Raw genomic sequence first — 14,454 nt, 5'->3', positions numbered from 1 at the left:
AATAAAGCGAGTCATGGAGGGTTTTTTGGTTTTGGTTTTGTTTTTTGGTTTCTCAGTACATATACAAGTTATGTTTACACTATACTATAACCTATCAGGTGTGTGATGTGATAACATCATACCTAAAAAAATGTGTAAGTAAATAATAAAAATAAGTTAAATAAAAATTAATGTTCGTACTTTAAAATATTTCATTGCTGAGTGCCTAGTCAGTTAAGTATCCGACTTTGGCTCAACTCACAATCTCACGGCTCATGGTTCAAGCCCCATGTCAGGCTCTGTGCTGACAGCTGAGAGCCTGGAGCCTACTTCGGATTCTGTGTCTCCCTCTCTCTCTACTTCTTCCCTGCTCATGCTCTGTCTCTCTCTCTCTCTCTCAAAAGTAAATAAATATTTTTTTAAAAATTTAAATATTTCATTGCTGAAAAATGCTAACCTTCATCTGAGCTTTCAACAAGTCATAGTCACTGATCACAGATCATCATAACAAAGTAGGACAAGTTTGAAATACATGATTACCAAAATGTGAACCACAGACACAAGGTGAGCAAATGCTGTTGGGAAAATGATGCTGATAGACTTGCCCAACACGTGGTTACCACATACCTTCAATTTGTAAAAAAGGAATGTCCACGAAGTACAACAAAGCAAAATAAAGCAAAGTACAATTAAGCAAAGTACAAATAAAGCATAAAATGAGGTATGCCTGTATTCCATTTTATGAATGTGCCATAATTCATTTAACCAGTACCTTATTAACTTAGGTTGATTCCACATTACAACAACAGTATTGTAAACATCCTCATACCTCTTTGTACTATTGTCCATTGATTTCCTTAGGATAAATTTTGGGACTACTGTGTCACAGTAAACATTCTACATGAGTATTGTGATGTCATGGTGGGCTTTCTTGGTCTTTTTTCAATCTGATAGACAAAAACAGCTCATCTCAAATTTGCATTTTTTTATAAACATGTTTTTTATTTTTTTTTTATTTAAAAAAATTTTTGTAATGTTTATTTATTTTTGAGAGGGAGAGAGAGACAGAGCATGAGCCAGGGGATGGGTAGAGAGAGAGGGAGACAGAATCCAGAGCAGGCTCCAGGCTCTGAGCTGTCAACGCAGAGCCCGACACAGGGCTCAAAACTTGTGAACCGTGAAATCATGACCTGAGCCACCCAGGCGCCCCAACATGTTTTTATTTTTAAAAGTAGGCTCAGGGGCACTGGGGTGGCTCAGTCAGTTAAGCAGCTGACTCTTGATTTCAGCTCATGTTATGATCTTACAGTTTTGTGAGTTCAACCCCCCACGTCAGGCTCTGCACTGACAGCAAGGAGCCTGCTTGAGATTCTCCCATTCTCTCTCTGTCCCTACCCCACTTGCAGTCTCTCTGTCTCTCAATAAATAAATAGACTTAAAAATATATTAAATATACATAAAAACAAATACATGTAAAAAATAAATAAATAAGTAAATAAATAAATGTAAGCTTCGTGGCCAACATGGGGCTTGAACTCACGACCCTGAGATCAAGAGTCACATGTTCTACCAACTGAGCCAGCCATGCACCCCATCGAATTTATATTTTTGAGGACTCAGGAGGTCAAGTATTTTTTGCATGCTTTATATGCCATTGGTGGTTCAGCTTTTGTGACTCCCCATCCCTATTCCTTTTCCCATTTTTGTGTGTCTTCCATTTTTTCCCACTCCTTTATTATAGATTAATGATATTAATTGTCAGAATTTTTGTTATAAATTTTTTTGCTAGTTTCTTACAGCTGGTTTTCTCTGCAAGGAAAAAAATACTTTTTTTGGCATTCAAATTTATTTGATTTTTTTTTTAAGATTTTATTTTTAAGTAATCTCTACACCCAACATGGGGCTCAAATTCATGACCCTGAGATCAAGAGTTGCATGCTTTAACAACTTGAACCAGCCAGGCACCCCTGCTGGTGCCATCAAATTTAATGGACTTTTTCTTTATACTTTCTAAGGTATTGTCCCCATCTAAAAATTAATGTAATTTTTAAAAAACTGGTTTGTTTGTTTTTTTTTACATTTAAATAACGTGTGTCATTTGTTTTGACATAGTGTGAAGTGGGAGTCTAGGTTTCTTTTACAAATAGTAAACCAGTTTTCTCAATGTCATGTAGTAAATATATTTTTCTGCTAATTTGGAATTTCACCTTTATCATGAGTGAAATATCCAAAATCTACTGAAGTTTATTCTGGACTCTGAGGTGTAGTCTCCGAATCTCTCTATTCCTGTGCCAGTAACACAGTCTTTAATTTACCAGAGCCACATAGTATGTTTTACATTCTAGTCGCTCACCTCCTGCCTACTTTGTTTATTTCCTTTTCAGATATAGTTCAGGCTGTCCATTCTGCCATGTGAACTTGAACATCACTTTGTTAGATTCCAAAATAAAAACTCAATTGTGACTCTTATCAAATAATAGATATGATAAAGCATCCTGTTCTGGTCTTTTTCTATTTTTATTTTATTTATTTTTTACTTTTTTAACGTTTATTCATTTTTGAGAGACAGAGTGTGAGCAGGGGAGGGGCAGAAAGAGAGGGAGACACAGAATCCAAAGCAGGCTCCAGGGTCTGAGCTGTCAACACAGAACCCGACGCGGGGCACGAACCCACGAGCTGCAAGATCATGACCTGAGCTGAAGTTGGATGCCCAACCCACTGAGCCACCCAGGCACCTCTTTTTTTTTTTTTTTTTTTAATTTTTTTTTTTTTTCAACGTTTATTTATTTTTGGGACAGAGAGAGACAGAGCATGAACGGGGGAGGGGCAGAGAGAGAGGGAGACACAGAATCGGAAACAGGCTCCAGGCTCTGAGCCATCAGCCCAGAGCCCGACGCGGGGCTCGAACCCACGGACCGCGAGATCGTGACCTGGCTGAAGTCGGACACTTAACCAACTGCGCCACCCAGGCACCCCTCTTTTTTTATTTTTAATTCTGTACTGTTATGGTTACCGTTATTTAAGAGACAATCTGAGGGAACCTTTAAAGAGTCCTCTGAAATGACAGTAGTAGCCTGCTTCATTCATTTTTAGTTTTAAATAACATTGGAGCTCCTGGATGGCTCAGTCAATGAAACCTCTGACTCTTGATTTCAGCTCAGGTCATGATCTCAAGGTCATGAGATTGAGACCAGAGTCGGGCTCCTCGCCAAGTGGAGCCTGCTTAGGATTCTCTCTCTCCCTCTACCCCTCCCCTGACTGTGCGCTCTTGCTCTGTCTCAAAATATTTTTTAAAAATCTTAAATAGCATTTCCATATGTAGGTCTGTGCTCACAGTGGAATTTTATTAAAAAAAATTTTTTTTTAATGTTTATTTTTGAGACAATGCGAGAGACAGAGTGCAAGCAGCGGAGGGGCAGACAGAGGGAGACACAGAATCTGAAGCAGACTCCAGGCTCTGAGCTGTCAGCCCAGAGCCTGACACAGGGCTCCAACTCACGAGCCATGAGATCATGACCTGAGCTGAAGTCAGACACTCAACCCACTGAGCCACTCAGGCGCCCCTGGAATTTTATTTTATTTTATTTTATTTTTTTCAACGTTTATTTATTTTTGGGACAGAGAGAGACAGAGCATGAACGGGGGAGGGGCAGAGAGAGAGGGAGACACAGAATCGGAAACAGGCTCCAGGCTCCGAGCCATCAGCCCAGAGCCCGACGCGGGGCTCGAACTCACGGGCCGTGAGATCATGACCTGGCTGAAGTTGGACGCTAAACCGACTGCGCCACCCAGGCGCCCCTGGAATTTTATTTTAAATTCCAGTATTGTTAACGTACAGTGTTACATTAGTTTCAGGTGTATGATATATGATCCCACACTTCCATTCATTTCCCTGGTTTGTTCTTTAGCACAGTGCCTCTCATATGTCACCATGAATGTTTGCTACTGATGTCTGAGGGATCCTTTTTCTCATGTTCAGAAAGTACTGTGCCAATCTAATTTATTTCGCATTTTTATTATAAATGAGCATGCAGTGCCATCACATACCTTTTTTTGGTGTCTTTTAAAATGTCTTAGCTTTTAACCCATAAATATAACTGAATTCATTCATAGGTTTCCTTTTGTGATATTATCCCCGCATTCCTCAAGTAAACAGGGTTTACAGGAGTGGTCATCATGTGTTACTCTTCTAGTGTCCTCCTAGATTCAACATGTCTGTGGTTTATTTGGAAATTTTGTGTTTCCCTGTATTTGTGACACTGTTCTCAGTTTTCCTTTACTGTACTGTCTTTGCCACTTTGTGGTGTCAGAATGTAATCTCATAAAATAAGCTGGATAATGTTCTTTTCTGTATTCCTGCAACTATTTATTAGACCAGGAATGATTTTTTCCTCTGAAGGTTTGTAAGAACTTACTGGGATGATCTCTTTAGCTTTATGGGTTTTTTGGTCCTTAGTTGTTTGACCACTTTTTCGTTTAGCTTTTGGTCAATGTATTGGTTTCCAGTGTCTTAGGACATTTTTTTATTTTTATTTTTATTCATTTCTTTTTTTGAGAGAGAGAGAGAGAGAGAGAGAGAGAGAGAATACTAAGCAGGATCCACGCTGAGTGAGAGCCAGACACGAGGCTTGATCTCACAATCATGAGACCATGACCTGAGCCAAAATCAAGAGTCACCCAGGTGCCCCTTAGGACAATTTTTTAGTAATTTATATTTTTCCAAAAGTCATATATTTCATTCAGGTCTATTGGTTATAAGAGAGTATTCTCTTAAGCTTCTTAAAATCTCACTTTTCTCATTGGCAGTGTTGTGCACTTGCTAAATCTTGATCATATTTGGTGGAGATTTGTCTGCTATATTGAACTCGAAGAACCAGCTTTTACATTTGATCTTTTGCTCTTGATTATTTCTGCTTTGGGAGGAGGGCTTTATTTGCTTTCTGATCCATTAATGTCTACTTTGAGTATTAATCCTCTCTCCCTTCTATTGTTGAGGGTTTTTTGCAGTTGAAAATGTACTTTTTTTTTAAATTTTTAACATTTATTCATTTTTAAGAGACAGAGACAGAGCATGAGCAGGGAAGGGGCAGAGAGAGGGAGACACAGAATCTCTGGTGCCCCAAAGTGTACTTTTTAAATTAAATTTTATTATTATTATTTTTTAAGATTTTATTTTTGAGTAATCTCTACACCCAATGTAGGCTCGAACTCACAGCCCCAAGACCAAGAGTCACATGCTCTACTGACTGAGCTAGCCAGTCCCCCCCGATATATTATTATTTAATTTTATTACAAAAGAAATGCATGCTTGCTGAAAAAAAGTTCATACAGAAGCATATCAAGTGAAGAATGAAATTCAAACTCCCCCCCTCCCCTCCCTTGATCCCTTTCGTCCCCATAGATAGTGGTAAATATTGAGGGGGAAAATCTCTCTAGAAACAGTTCTACTTTTTCTATGCATTTTTGTATATGTGGGTTTGTTTCATATTAAATCCTTTCTTGCTCCCATTTCTGGATGACGAATCAACAGCCAGGTAACCAATAGCAATCACTGTATCTCAGCGGTTGGCTGGACAGAGAGAGGCAGGCGCTTCTGGATTAAGAGCTCTGTGCGGTCAGGTTGGTGGCTGGGGCAGCAATCACTGAAGGCCTCTTCTCTCGCTTATCTGTCTTCGGGCTGAGAAGGTTCAGGGAGCTGGGACAGGAACCGCAGAGGCTTCTCAGGCACCCCTGTCCTCGTGTGGTCTCTCCATTTGGTGTCCAGCATGGTAGCTTCAGGGTAGCCAGACTTCTTTCGGGGAAGCTCAGAACTTCAATGTTATATGCCCCTCTAGGAAGAGCTAGGAAGAAGCTTATGTTGCCTCCATTAATGTAGCTGCAGAAGTCACGGAATCATTGCTGCTTTTTACTCAAGACAGACACTGAGGCTGCCCAGGTTCAAGGGTCAGGAATGTAGGTTGGTGGGAGGTGTGACAGAGAAGTTGCAGAAACTCTCACACATGGCTGTGGCTTTAACAAAGTGGTATTACTGTAAAGGGTTAATGCTGTATATATCACTCTGGGACTTCTCATTTTCTCCTGGAGCTTTCTTCATGTCATTATGTCATACATCCACCCACTGCATTCTTTGTGATGGGTGCATGGGGCTCCATGACATGGCTATTACATGACTGATCAATATTTCTCTACTGATGGACCCCATTTTCCCAGTTTTCATCTCCCTCTCTCTGTGCCCTCCCCCACTTGCACTGTCTCTCTCTCAAAAATAAAGTTAAAAAACATTTAAAAAAAACAAAAAAGAAGAAGAAGAAGTGGCTTCACTTACTCATGCTGTAACAGACAGTGGCAGACCAGGCTCTCATTCTCTCTCAAGGGCTTTATTTCTGGACAAAGCCCTTGACATTCAGATGTGAGGGGCTCTGGTTCTCCCTCGTTCACAACAGCAGAGAATTTCCCCTGGAAAATGAGATGGGACCATTTCACCACAATTTAGGGAAGGAGGGGATCAGAATGTCAGTTAAGGTTACCTACCACCTTAGTCTAGCCACCCAGGCCTCTTTTTTCTTTTTTTTTCTTTATGTTTATTCTTTTTTTTTTTTTTTTTTTTTTGAAAGAGAGCATGAGCAGCGGGCACCTGGGTGGCTCAGTCAGCTGAGTGTCCGACTTCGGCTCAGGTCATGATCTCACAGTTTGTGAGTTCAAGCCCCACGTCGGGATCTGTGCTGACAGCCTGGAGCCTGCTTCAGATTCTGTGTCTCCCTCTCTCTCTGCCACTTCCCCGCGCTCGCTCGCTCTCTCTCTCTCAAAAATAAGTAAACATTAAAAAAAATTAAAAAAAAAAAAAAAGAGAGCATGAGCAGAGGAGGAACAGAGAGAGGGGGCTGGAAGGGACAAAGGATCCAAAGCAGACTCTGCTCTGACAGCACAGAGCCTGATTGGGGGGCTCGAACTCATGAACTGTGAGATCATGACCTGAGCTGAAGTTGGATGCTCAACCAACTGAGCCACCCAGGCGCCCTCCCCCCCAATTTTTTTTAATTGCTCTATACCCAAAGAACTTCACTGATCTTTGTCAACAACCTGCTTAGTGAATAAATACACAAAACTAGTCTTGACGAGAGGGTAAAACTTCAGAATCTTCCCTTAAATCCTGATTTTTGATAAGTTTTTCTTCTAGAAGTTGGCGGGGTTCTCTCTCTCTTGGTTTGTTTGTTCAGTTGATTACTATTTTTGTAGAGGTGGTCAGCCCGACTAAATGTGTGTAGGAAAGAGACGGGAAGGTAAATGCCCTGAATTTTAAAGATGTATGGTTTACGGAAAACAGAAAAAGTTTCTCCTATTTAATACTTGTACGTTTTGTGTCGATCAGGTTGGAGTGATCGATTTTTCCCTCTACCTTAAGGATGTACAGGGTCTTGATGGCGGCAAAGAGTAAGTAACTGCATGCCTGCTGCTGTTCTTCACAATTTTAATGAAATTCTGGGAAAGAATGCTACGTTTGTTTTTGCTTTGTTCGACCTTTTCATTTTCAGCAGGTATTTTTTAGTCACGGAGATAACACATGAATGTGCTCATTGTGCAAGGAGCTAAGCTCTGCAGGGTAGAAAGGAATGTCCCCATTCACATTGCCCCCTCATCTCCAGCTCAATCCCGTGCCTGCTCCTCCCTCAGAGGAAGCTGCTCATGTCTCCTTCCACACCTTTTTTAAATGCCTTGCAGGTATATATTTATTGGTTGTATAATTTGCCTTATGGTTTGTTTGAATATAAGTGGGATGGTACCATTATAGGTACTCCCGTGTGTGTGTGTATATATATATATATAAAAGTTGCCCTTGGACTCATTCCTTGATCCTAGTGTGTCTTGGATGTCCCTCCATGCCATGCTTATTATGCTCTCCTTCCTTATTACGCTTTCCTTCCTGCTTATTATTAACAAGAGCATCCTTTTTTTTTTTTTTCAACTTTTTTTTTTTTTTTTTTTGGGACAGAGAAAGACAGAGCATGAACGGGGGAGGGGCAGAGAGAGAGGGAGACACAGAATTGGAAACAGGCTTCAGGCTCTGAGCCATCAGCCCAGAGCCTGACGCGGGGCTCGAACTCACGAACCGCGAGATCGTGACCTGGCTGAAGTCGGACGCTCAACCGACTGCGCCACCCAGGCGCCCCAAGAACATCCTTTTAAAGGAGTCATTTGGGGTAGGGTAGAAAACAAAGTGAACAATGTATATAACATGCTACCATTTGAGTTATGCTGAAGAATATGCATCCACATTTATATGTTGTATTTCCACACGCTTGGACCATTTCTAGAGTGGTGCGTAGACACCTACTAACAGTGGCTGTTCTGGGTGGGTGAGGGGAAGAGGCCAGGAGGCAGGCATGGAAGGGAGTCTCACTGTAAACCCTTGGGTTGTGCTTGAATAGTTTACCGTATCTGTTATCTGTCTCTCAAATGTGTTCTTTATAAGGACTCTCACAGGCCCCAAGCCCTAGCAGCACACCTTATCCAGCAGTGGGAACCCCACAAATACCTCAGGCTTCTTGAGTATAAGGATTCACCCACTTGAAACTTAAACAGAAATATTCTTTTTTTTTCTTTTAAGGTTTATTTGTCTACTTTGAGAGAGAGAGAGAGTGCGCATGAGCACAAGTGAGGACGGGCAGAGAGAGAGGGAGACAGAGAATCCCAAGCAGGCTGTGTTGTCAGCGCAGAACCTGAAGCAGGGCTTGATCTCAGGAACTGTGTGAGATCATGACCTGAGCCGAAATCAAAAGTCAGACACTTAACCAACTGAGCCACCCAGGAGCCCCCCAAAATTATACTCATAATGTAAAGAAATAGAAATAAACTGATATCTACCAATAGTAGATAATTGAATGAATTACAGAACATTCAAAATATTCCATTCTATGAGATATTATGGAACAAATTTGACCTACTGGTTATAGTAGACTTAGAGGGATTTCCACAAGGTGTTATCAAATGAGAAAAGTATAAGGGTATATACGGTTGATCCCCTGAACAACATGGGCTTGACCTGCACAAGCCCACTTTTACGCAGATATTTTTCGGTTAAGTACGGTACAGTACTGTAAATGTATTTTCTCTTCCTTATGATTTTCTTAATAACATTTTATTTTATTTCATTGTAAGGCTATAGTATATAATACACATAACATACAAAATACATGTTAATGGACTATGTAATTGGTAAGGCTTCCCTCAACAGTACACTATGAGTAGTTAAGTTTTGGGGGAGTCAAAAGTTGCATGCACATTTTCAGCGGTGCAGGGGGTTGGCGTCCCCCACCCATGTATTGTTCACGGGTCAACTGTATGTCATTTTTGTAAACAACCCCAAGAAATCCCTAACGTATTTTCTATGTTTTAATTACATACTGTATCTATGTATATAATACAGACAGATACTATGGTCATATGCATATAGGCTCAACAGACTATTAACGTGGGTTACCTGAAAAGCTATGTGAAGGGCAGAATAGGTAAAAGAAAAAAATGTGCTGAAAAACAAATCCAGCACCTGTGGCAAGAACCTGTGTAGAATGATCCCCTGTATGTACATATGTGTGTGTATATATATATATGGAGATTGGGGGTCAGGGGTGGAGGGGGATGCCTAACTTTAAAATGTTAAAGAAGAGCGCCTGGGTGGCTCAGTCGGTTAAGCATCCGACTTCGGCTCAGGTCATAATCTCACAGTTCATGAGTTCAAGCCCCACATTGAGCTCTGTGCTGACAGCTCAGAGCCTGGAGTCTGCTTTGGGTCCTGTGTCTCCCTCTCTCTGCCCCTCCCCCGTTCATGCTCTGTCTCTCTGTCTCAAAAATGAATAAAAACATTAAAAAAATTTTTAAGGGGCACCTGGGTGGCTCAGTCAGTTGAGCGTCCGACTTCAGCTCAGGTCATGATCTCACAGCTCGTGAGTTTGAGCCCTTCGTCGGGCTCTGTGCTGATAGCTCAGAGCCTGGAGCCTGCTTCGGATTCTGTGTCTCCCTCTCTCTCTGCCCCTAACCCACTCACATTCTGTCTCTGTCTCTCTCAAAAATAAATAAACATTTTTTATTTAAAAAAAAAAATTTTTTTTTTAATTAACATCTTTTTTTTACCCAGGCTAGTCAGCTTTATGTTTTGAAAAGCCTCTTGTCTCCTTTTTTGAGCCATTTCTCTTTCCCTTGAGTATCATAAGCTTGATCTGCCACCTTGAGGGAGGGCCATTTGTATCTGGCTGTCAGTATTTCCACCTCATATGCCAGATGGCTTTCTCTCCTCTTCCCAAATGCCTGGCCTGACAAGGCAGGAGGGTGTCTACAGGAAGCCTGCCCACATTCCTGCATCTCCAAAGGACCTGGCTGCCATCCCCACCACACCCTTGGCCAGCTTTGCTCTGTTCACTCCGGGACCAGGACCAGGCAGACATTATTACTAAGCTCTGACTGTGCCTTAGTTTCATGATGACATTGGTACTTCTTCGAGGTGCCTGGAAGGTTGGGAGATGGTTACAAGGTATTAACCATGTATTAAAGGAATTTCTGTCTTTTTTATGCTGTTTTCAAAAGGCACGAAAGAATTACTGATGTCCTTGATCAAAAAAATTACGTGGAAGAACTTAATCGGCACTTAAGGTAGGACTCACTCCCTTTTCCAGTGTCACAGTTAATTCTCAGTACCCAATAATTGTTCCGTGGAACATTTTTCAGTTGCCATAACTGACCTTTTTTCCAAACCAAGTGAAAAAGGGGTATCATAGCGTGCTTGTGTGTACAGACCAGAGGAGTATGATTTCTCAATAAGGAGCTTTGGGAGTTCTTTGGTTCTTTGTTTTATGCAGTTAGACATTGTAGAAAGCAAACAAATTAAGCCTTGAGTCTTCACCCCTCACCCCTCAGCCACCTGGTTGGAAGTGACTGCCATGGGAAGCACTGTTCCTACAGGGAATCCGCACACATCCCTCTGGTGTGTCGGGACAGGAGAAAAGGGCTAAACCCCGACAGCAATTCAGTAGCAACAGCAGGCATCTTTTCTGTGATTTTTTTCATTTTAACTGGAAAGCTCCCGCTGTGTTCCATGAAACACTAGCCAATGGTGGTATTGGTGGAGAATGGGCAGAGATTCACAGTCTAATGTGTTTGGGAGACAGGTTATTCTCTGTATCTCTGAATCCCCTCCGAGTGGGCAGTGCACATAAGCAGTGCTCCAAGGGACAGCCCCGCTGGCCCCAAAAGCCAACGAGACAGCTAAAGGAGCTGGCACATTTCACAGAACATGCCTGGGGACAGTGCTCCAAGTTCTCCTGAGGCATGATGTTGGCTGTTGCTTTGAGAGATCCTTGATAGATCCCTCATTTATTGACCGGTTTTGTAAGGAAGAGATGTCAGATTTCATCAGACATTCATTATCATTCAGGCAATCATGACTTTTATCCCTTAATCTGTTGATGGGAGGTTTTTTATTAATAGATTTCTTCATACAGAACCATTTCCAGGTCACAGGAATAAACTCTACTTAATCATAGTTTTAGTAACTGCATCATTTTTGATATGTGAACTGACCTAATTGTTCTGTAGTTTTTTTCCCCCCTCTGGCACGGTGTCAGGATTATGCATCTTCACAGAATGAATCAGGAGGAGCTTCTGGTTCATGAGCATTATTTGCTCCTTGAAAAAGTGAAGCATGGGGCGCCTGGCTGGCTCAGTCAGTAGATGCGACTCTTGATGTCAGGGTTGTGAGTTCGAGCACCACACTGGGTGTAGAGATTACTTTTTTAAAACAATTTTAAAAAAGAAATCAGAAAATGTGAAGCTCAAAGCCTTTACTGAGGCAAGACTTTGTCAGCTTTTCAGTTTTTTCCTGAGTTATCTGTGTTTTTTTCTCCTGAGGATGTGTCTTTTTTGGTCATTTATATTTTATTTTTAAATTTTTTTTTAATGTTTATTTATTTTTGAGAGAGACATAGAGCACAAGCAGGGGAGGGGCAGAGAGAGAGGGAGACACAGAATCCAAAACAGGCTCCAGGCTCCAGCCCGGCGCAGGGCTCAGACCCACGAGTTGGGGAGATCATGACCTGAGCCGAAGTCGGACGCTTAACCGACTGAGCCACCCAGGCGCCCCTGGTAATTTATATTTTCTAAGAAAAGCATAAATTTTAGGGACGTTTTCTATGTTACAGTTGGAATAGAACTGAAAATTACATACTTTAAAGACTTGTAATTCCCTCTATATCTTTTGTGGTTTTTTTTCATTTTGTCGTGTTTTAATTTTTGTCGTATCTAATGCCTGAACTTTGATTCATTAACCTTGCCAGGTTTATTTCTTTGCCCCGCTCCCCCACTGGCAAAAGGCACCAGGTTAGTGGCAAAAGGTACAGGTTCTCGAGCCAGACTGACTAGGTTCAGATCCTGGCACCCCTCCAAACGGGGATGAAACCTGAGTGAGTTTTTCAGTGTAAAGTTATGGTTTCCTCGTCTGTGAAATAGGTAACGGTAAGGTTTACTCATAGAATTATGGAGAGGGTCACATGAGTTGATGCACTTAAAGTGCTTAGAAGGGGCACCTGGGTGACTCAGTAGGTTAAGTGTCCAACTTCGGCTCAGGTCATGATCTCATGGTTCATGGTTCGAACCCCAGATCCAGCTCTGTGCTGATAGCGTGGAGCCTGGAGCCTGCTTTGAATTCTGTCTCCCTTTCTCTGCCCCTCCCCTGCTCTCAAAGATAAATAAACATTAGAAAAAAATTAGGGGCCCCTGGGTGGCTCAGTTGGTTAAGTGTTTGCCTTCGGCTTGGGTTATGATCTCACAGTTCATGAGTTCGAGACCCACATCGGGCTCTGGGCTCTCTACTGTCAGCGCAGAGCCCGCTTTGGATCCTCTGTTCCCCTCTCTCTCTCTGCCCCTCCCCTGCGTGCTCTCTCTCTCTCAATCTCAAAAATTAAATAAATAAATAAATAAATAAATAAATAAATAAATAAATAAACAAACAAACAAACAAATAATTTGAAATAAATAAAGTGCTTAGAAGAGACCTTCCAAAAAGGAAGGTACTGTATCATTATTGTGGCCGTTATTATTATTTATCAGATTTACATTTGTTTTACATATTTTGCAGTGGGAACATAGTACGTATTACTTAAAGAATATTTGAAAAAATGAGGCAAAGTATAAAAAAGATCCCCCTTTGATCCTACAACCCCAAAGTACTATTATCTTGTTGTGGATATTATTTAGATACATGACTGCCAGTACATTTTGGTTCCCATCTACCATGTTAGGGAGAAAAAATGATTTTCTTTCCAGTTGGCTAAAGAAATGTATAGCATATTTTGGGGGAAAGACATTGAAACCTTTTCAATAAACGTATACACACGCACACATACGTATGTTTTCAGAATTCTCATCTCTGAATTAATCGGAGACCCCTCAACTCTCCATTTCATACAGGAAACCTAGGAATCTATTCTCATTGTTCAGAGGTTGGGGAAACAGCCTTCCTAAAGTTCACCATTACTTAATATGTTATTTTCTCTAGCTGCACAGTTGGGGATCTTCAAAACAAGATAGATGGCTTGGAAAAGACGAATTCAAAACTTCAAGAAGAGGTTTGTAACTTACTGAAATTCTTAGGACAAAATGGCCCAAGGTTAAGAGAAACACTGTGGTTGGTACATCTGACCGGAGCTGCTCACTGGTCAGAATGGGAATCGCTAAGTTTGGACTGAGCTGCATGTGAGACCGGTGTTCTCGGAATTTCGCATCCTTAGAATGTCTGTGGCCCTGTCCGGGGCTTCCCATGAGCCAGTGCAGCTGATCATGAGCCAGTTCTAAGTGACTTAGGTTTTATCACCTCGCAGTGAACCCTGGGCCTCCTTCGGAAAGCCCAGCTCCTGTGGTGAATGTGCTTCTCTCTTCCTCTTTCCCCACCTTCCTCTGACATAGTATGCCTCCCTGCTGCCCAGAAGGTGCAGACTCTGTTATGAGGTAAAAGTACCCTTGCCCACCCCTTCTGTGTTTCGGCCTCTCAGGAGCCTGGAACCAGTCTCCCCACAGTGTGGTCTTTCTCTGCTTTCTCACTAGGAAGAGAGAGAATGAAAAGACAGGAAGAAGGAGGGCTGAGGCCGAGGAAGAAAGCTTGCTGCCCGCTGCCCGGCAGTCTCCTTGGTGGACACATCTTGTCTCCTGTTAGCAGGAGGGGGGTTGCTCAGCCTTTCTGAGGCTTTCCACAGGTAGCGGTCCCTGGCTGCTCGGGCCTCCCCACCAGGTCTCACTGGGGAGGAAGAGGGCTGTGAGAGGTTGTCAGGGCGTGACCCCCCACCTCAGTGTGGAGGCAGGTTATGGCCAGAGGAGAGACGCAGAGCATGCCTTTGTACAGAGGGCCCGGTTTAAGGCTCCCTCTGTTTACACTGACTGCTCTCTCCCAAGGGGCCAGCGCTGGAAAGCTTTAAGGAGAGGAGCTCAGATTTG

The 14,454-nt window shown here is 42.1% G+C and overlaps 1 protein-coding gene across 3 annotated transcripts in view; it reads left to right on the top strand.

Annotated features, from left to right (window-relative positions):
- RUFY1 (RUN and FYVE domain containing 1) overlaps positions 1 to 14,454 on the top strand; it is a 60,198-nt gene that overhangs the window by 19,273 nt on the left and 26,471 nt on the right. For all 3 annotated transcript variants that reach the window (XM_006927515.4, XM_003980650.5, XR_002157119.2), the window contains 3 exons: positions 7,349 to 7,410; positions 10,558 to 10,623; positions 13,523 to 13,592. In XM_006927515.4, coding sequence (XP_006927577.2) covers positions 7,349 to 7,410; positions 10,558 to 10,623; positions 13,523 to 13,592 — 198 coding nt within the window. The remainder of the gene's footprint in view (positions 1 to 7,348; positions 7,411 to 10,557; positions 10,624 to 13,522; positions 13,593 to 14,454) is intronic.

The sequence above is a fragment of the Felis catus genome, chromosome A1 (assembly GCF_018350175.1).
Source record: "Felis catus isolate Fca126 chromosome A1, F.catus_Fca126_mat1.0, whole genome shotgun sequence".
NCBI lineage: Eukaryota > Metazoa > Chordata > Mammalia > Carnivora > Felidae > Felis > Felis catus.
The sequence above is the reverse complement of the archived record's forward strand: the minus strand, read 5'-3'. Positions and strand labels throughout refer to the sequence as shown.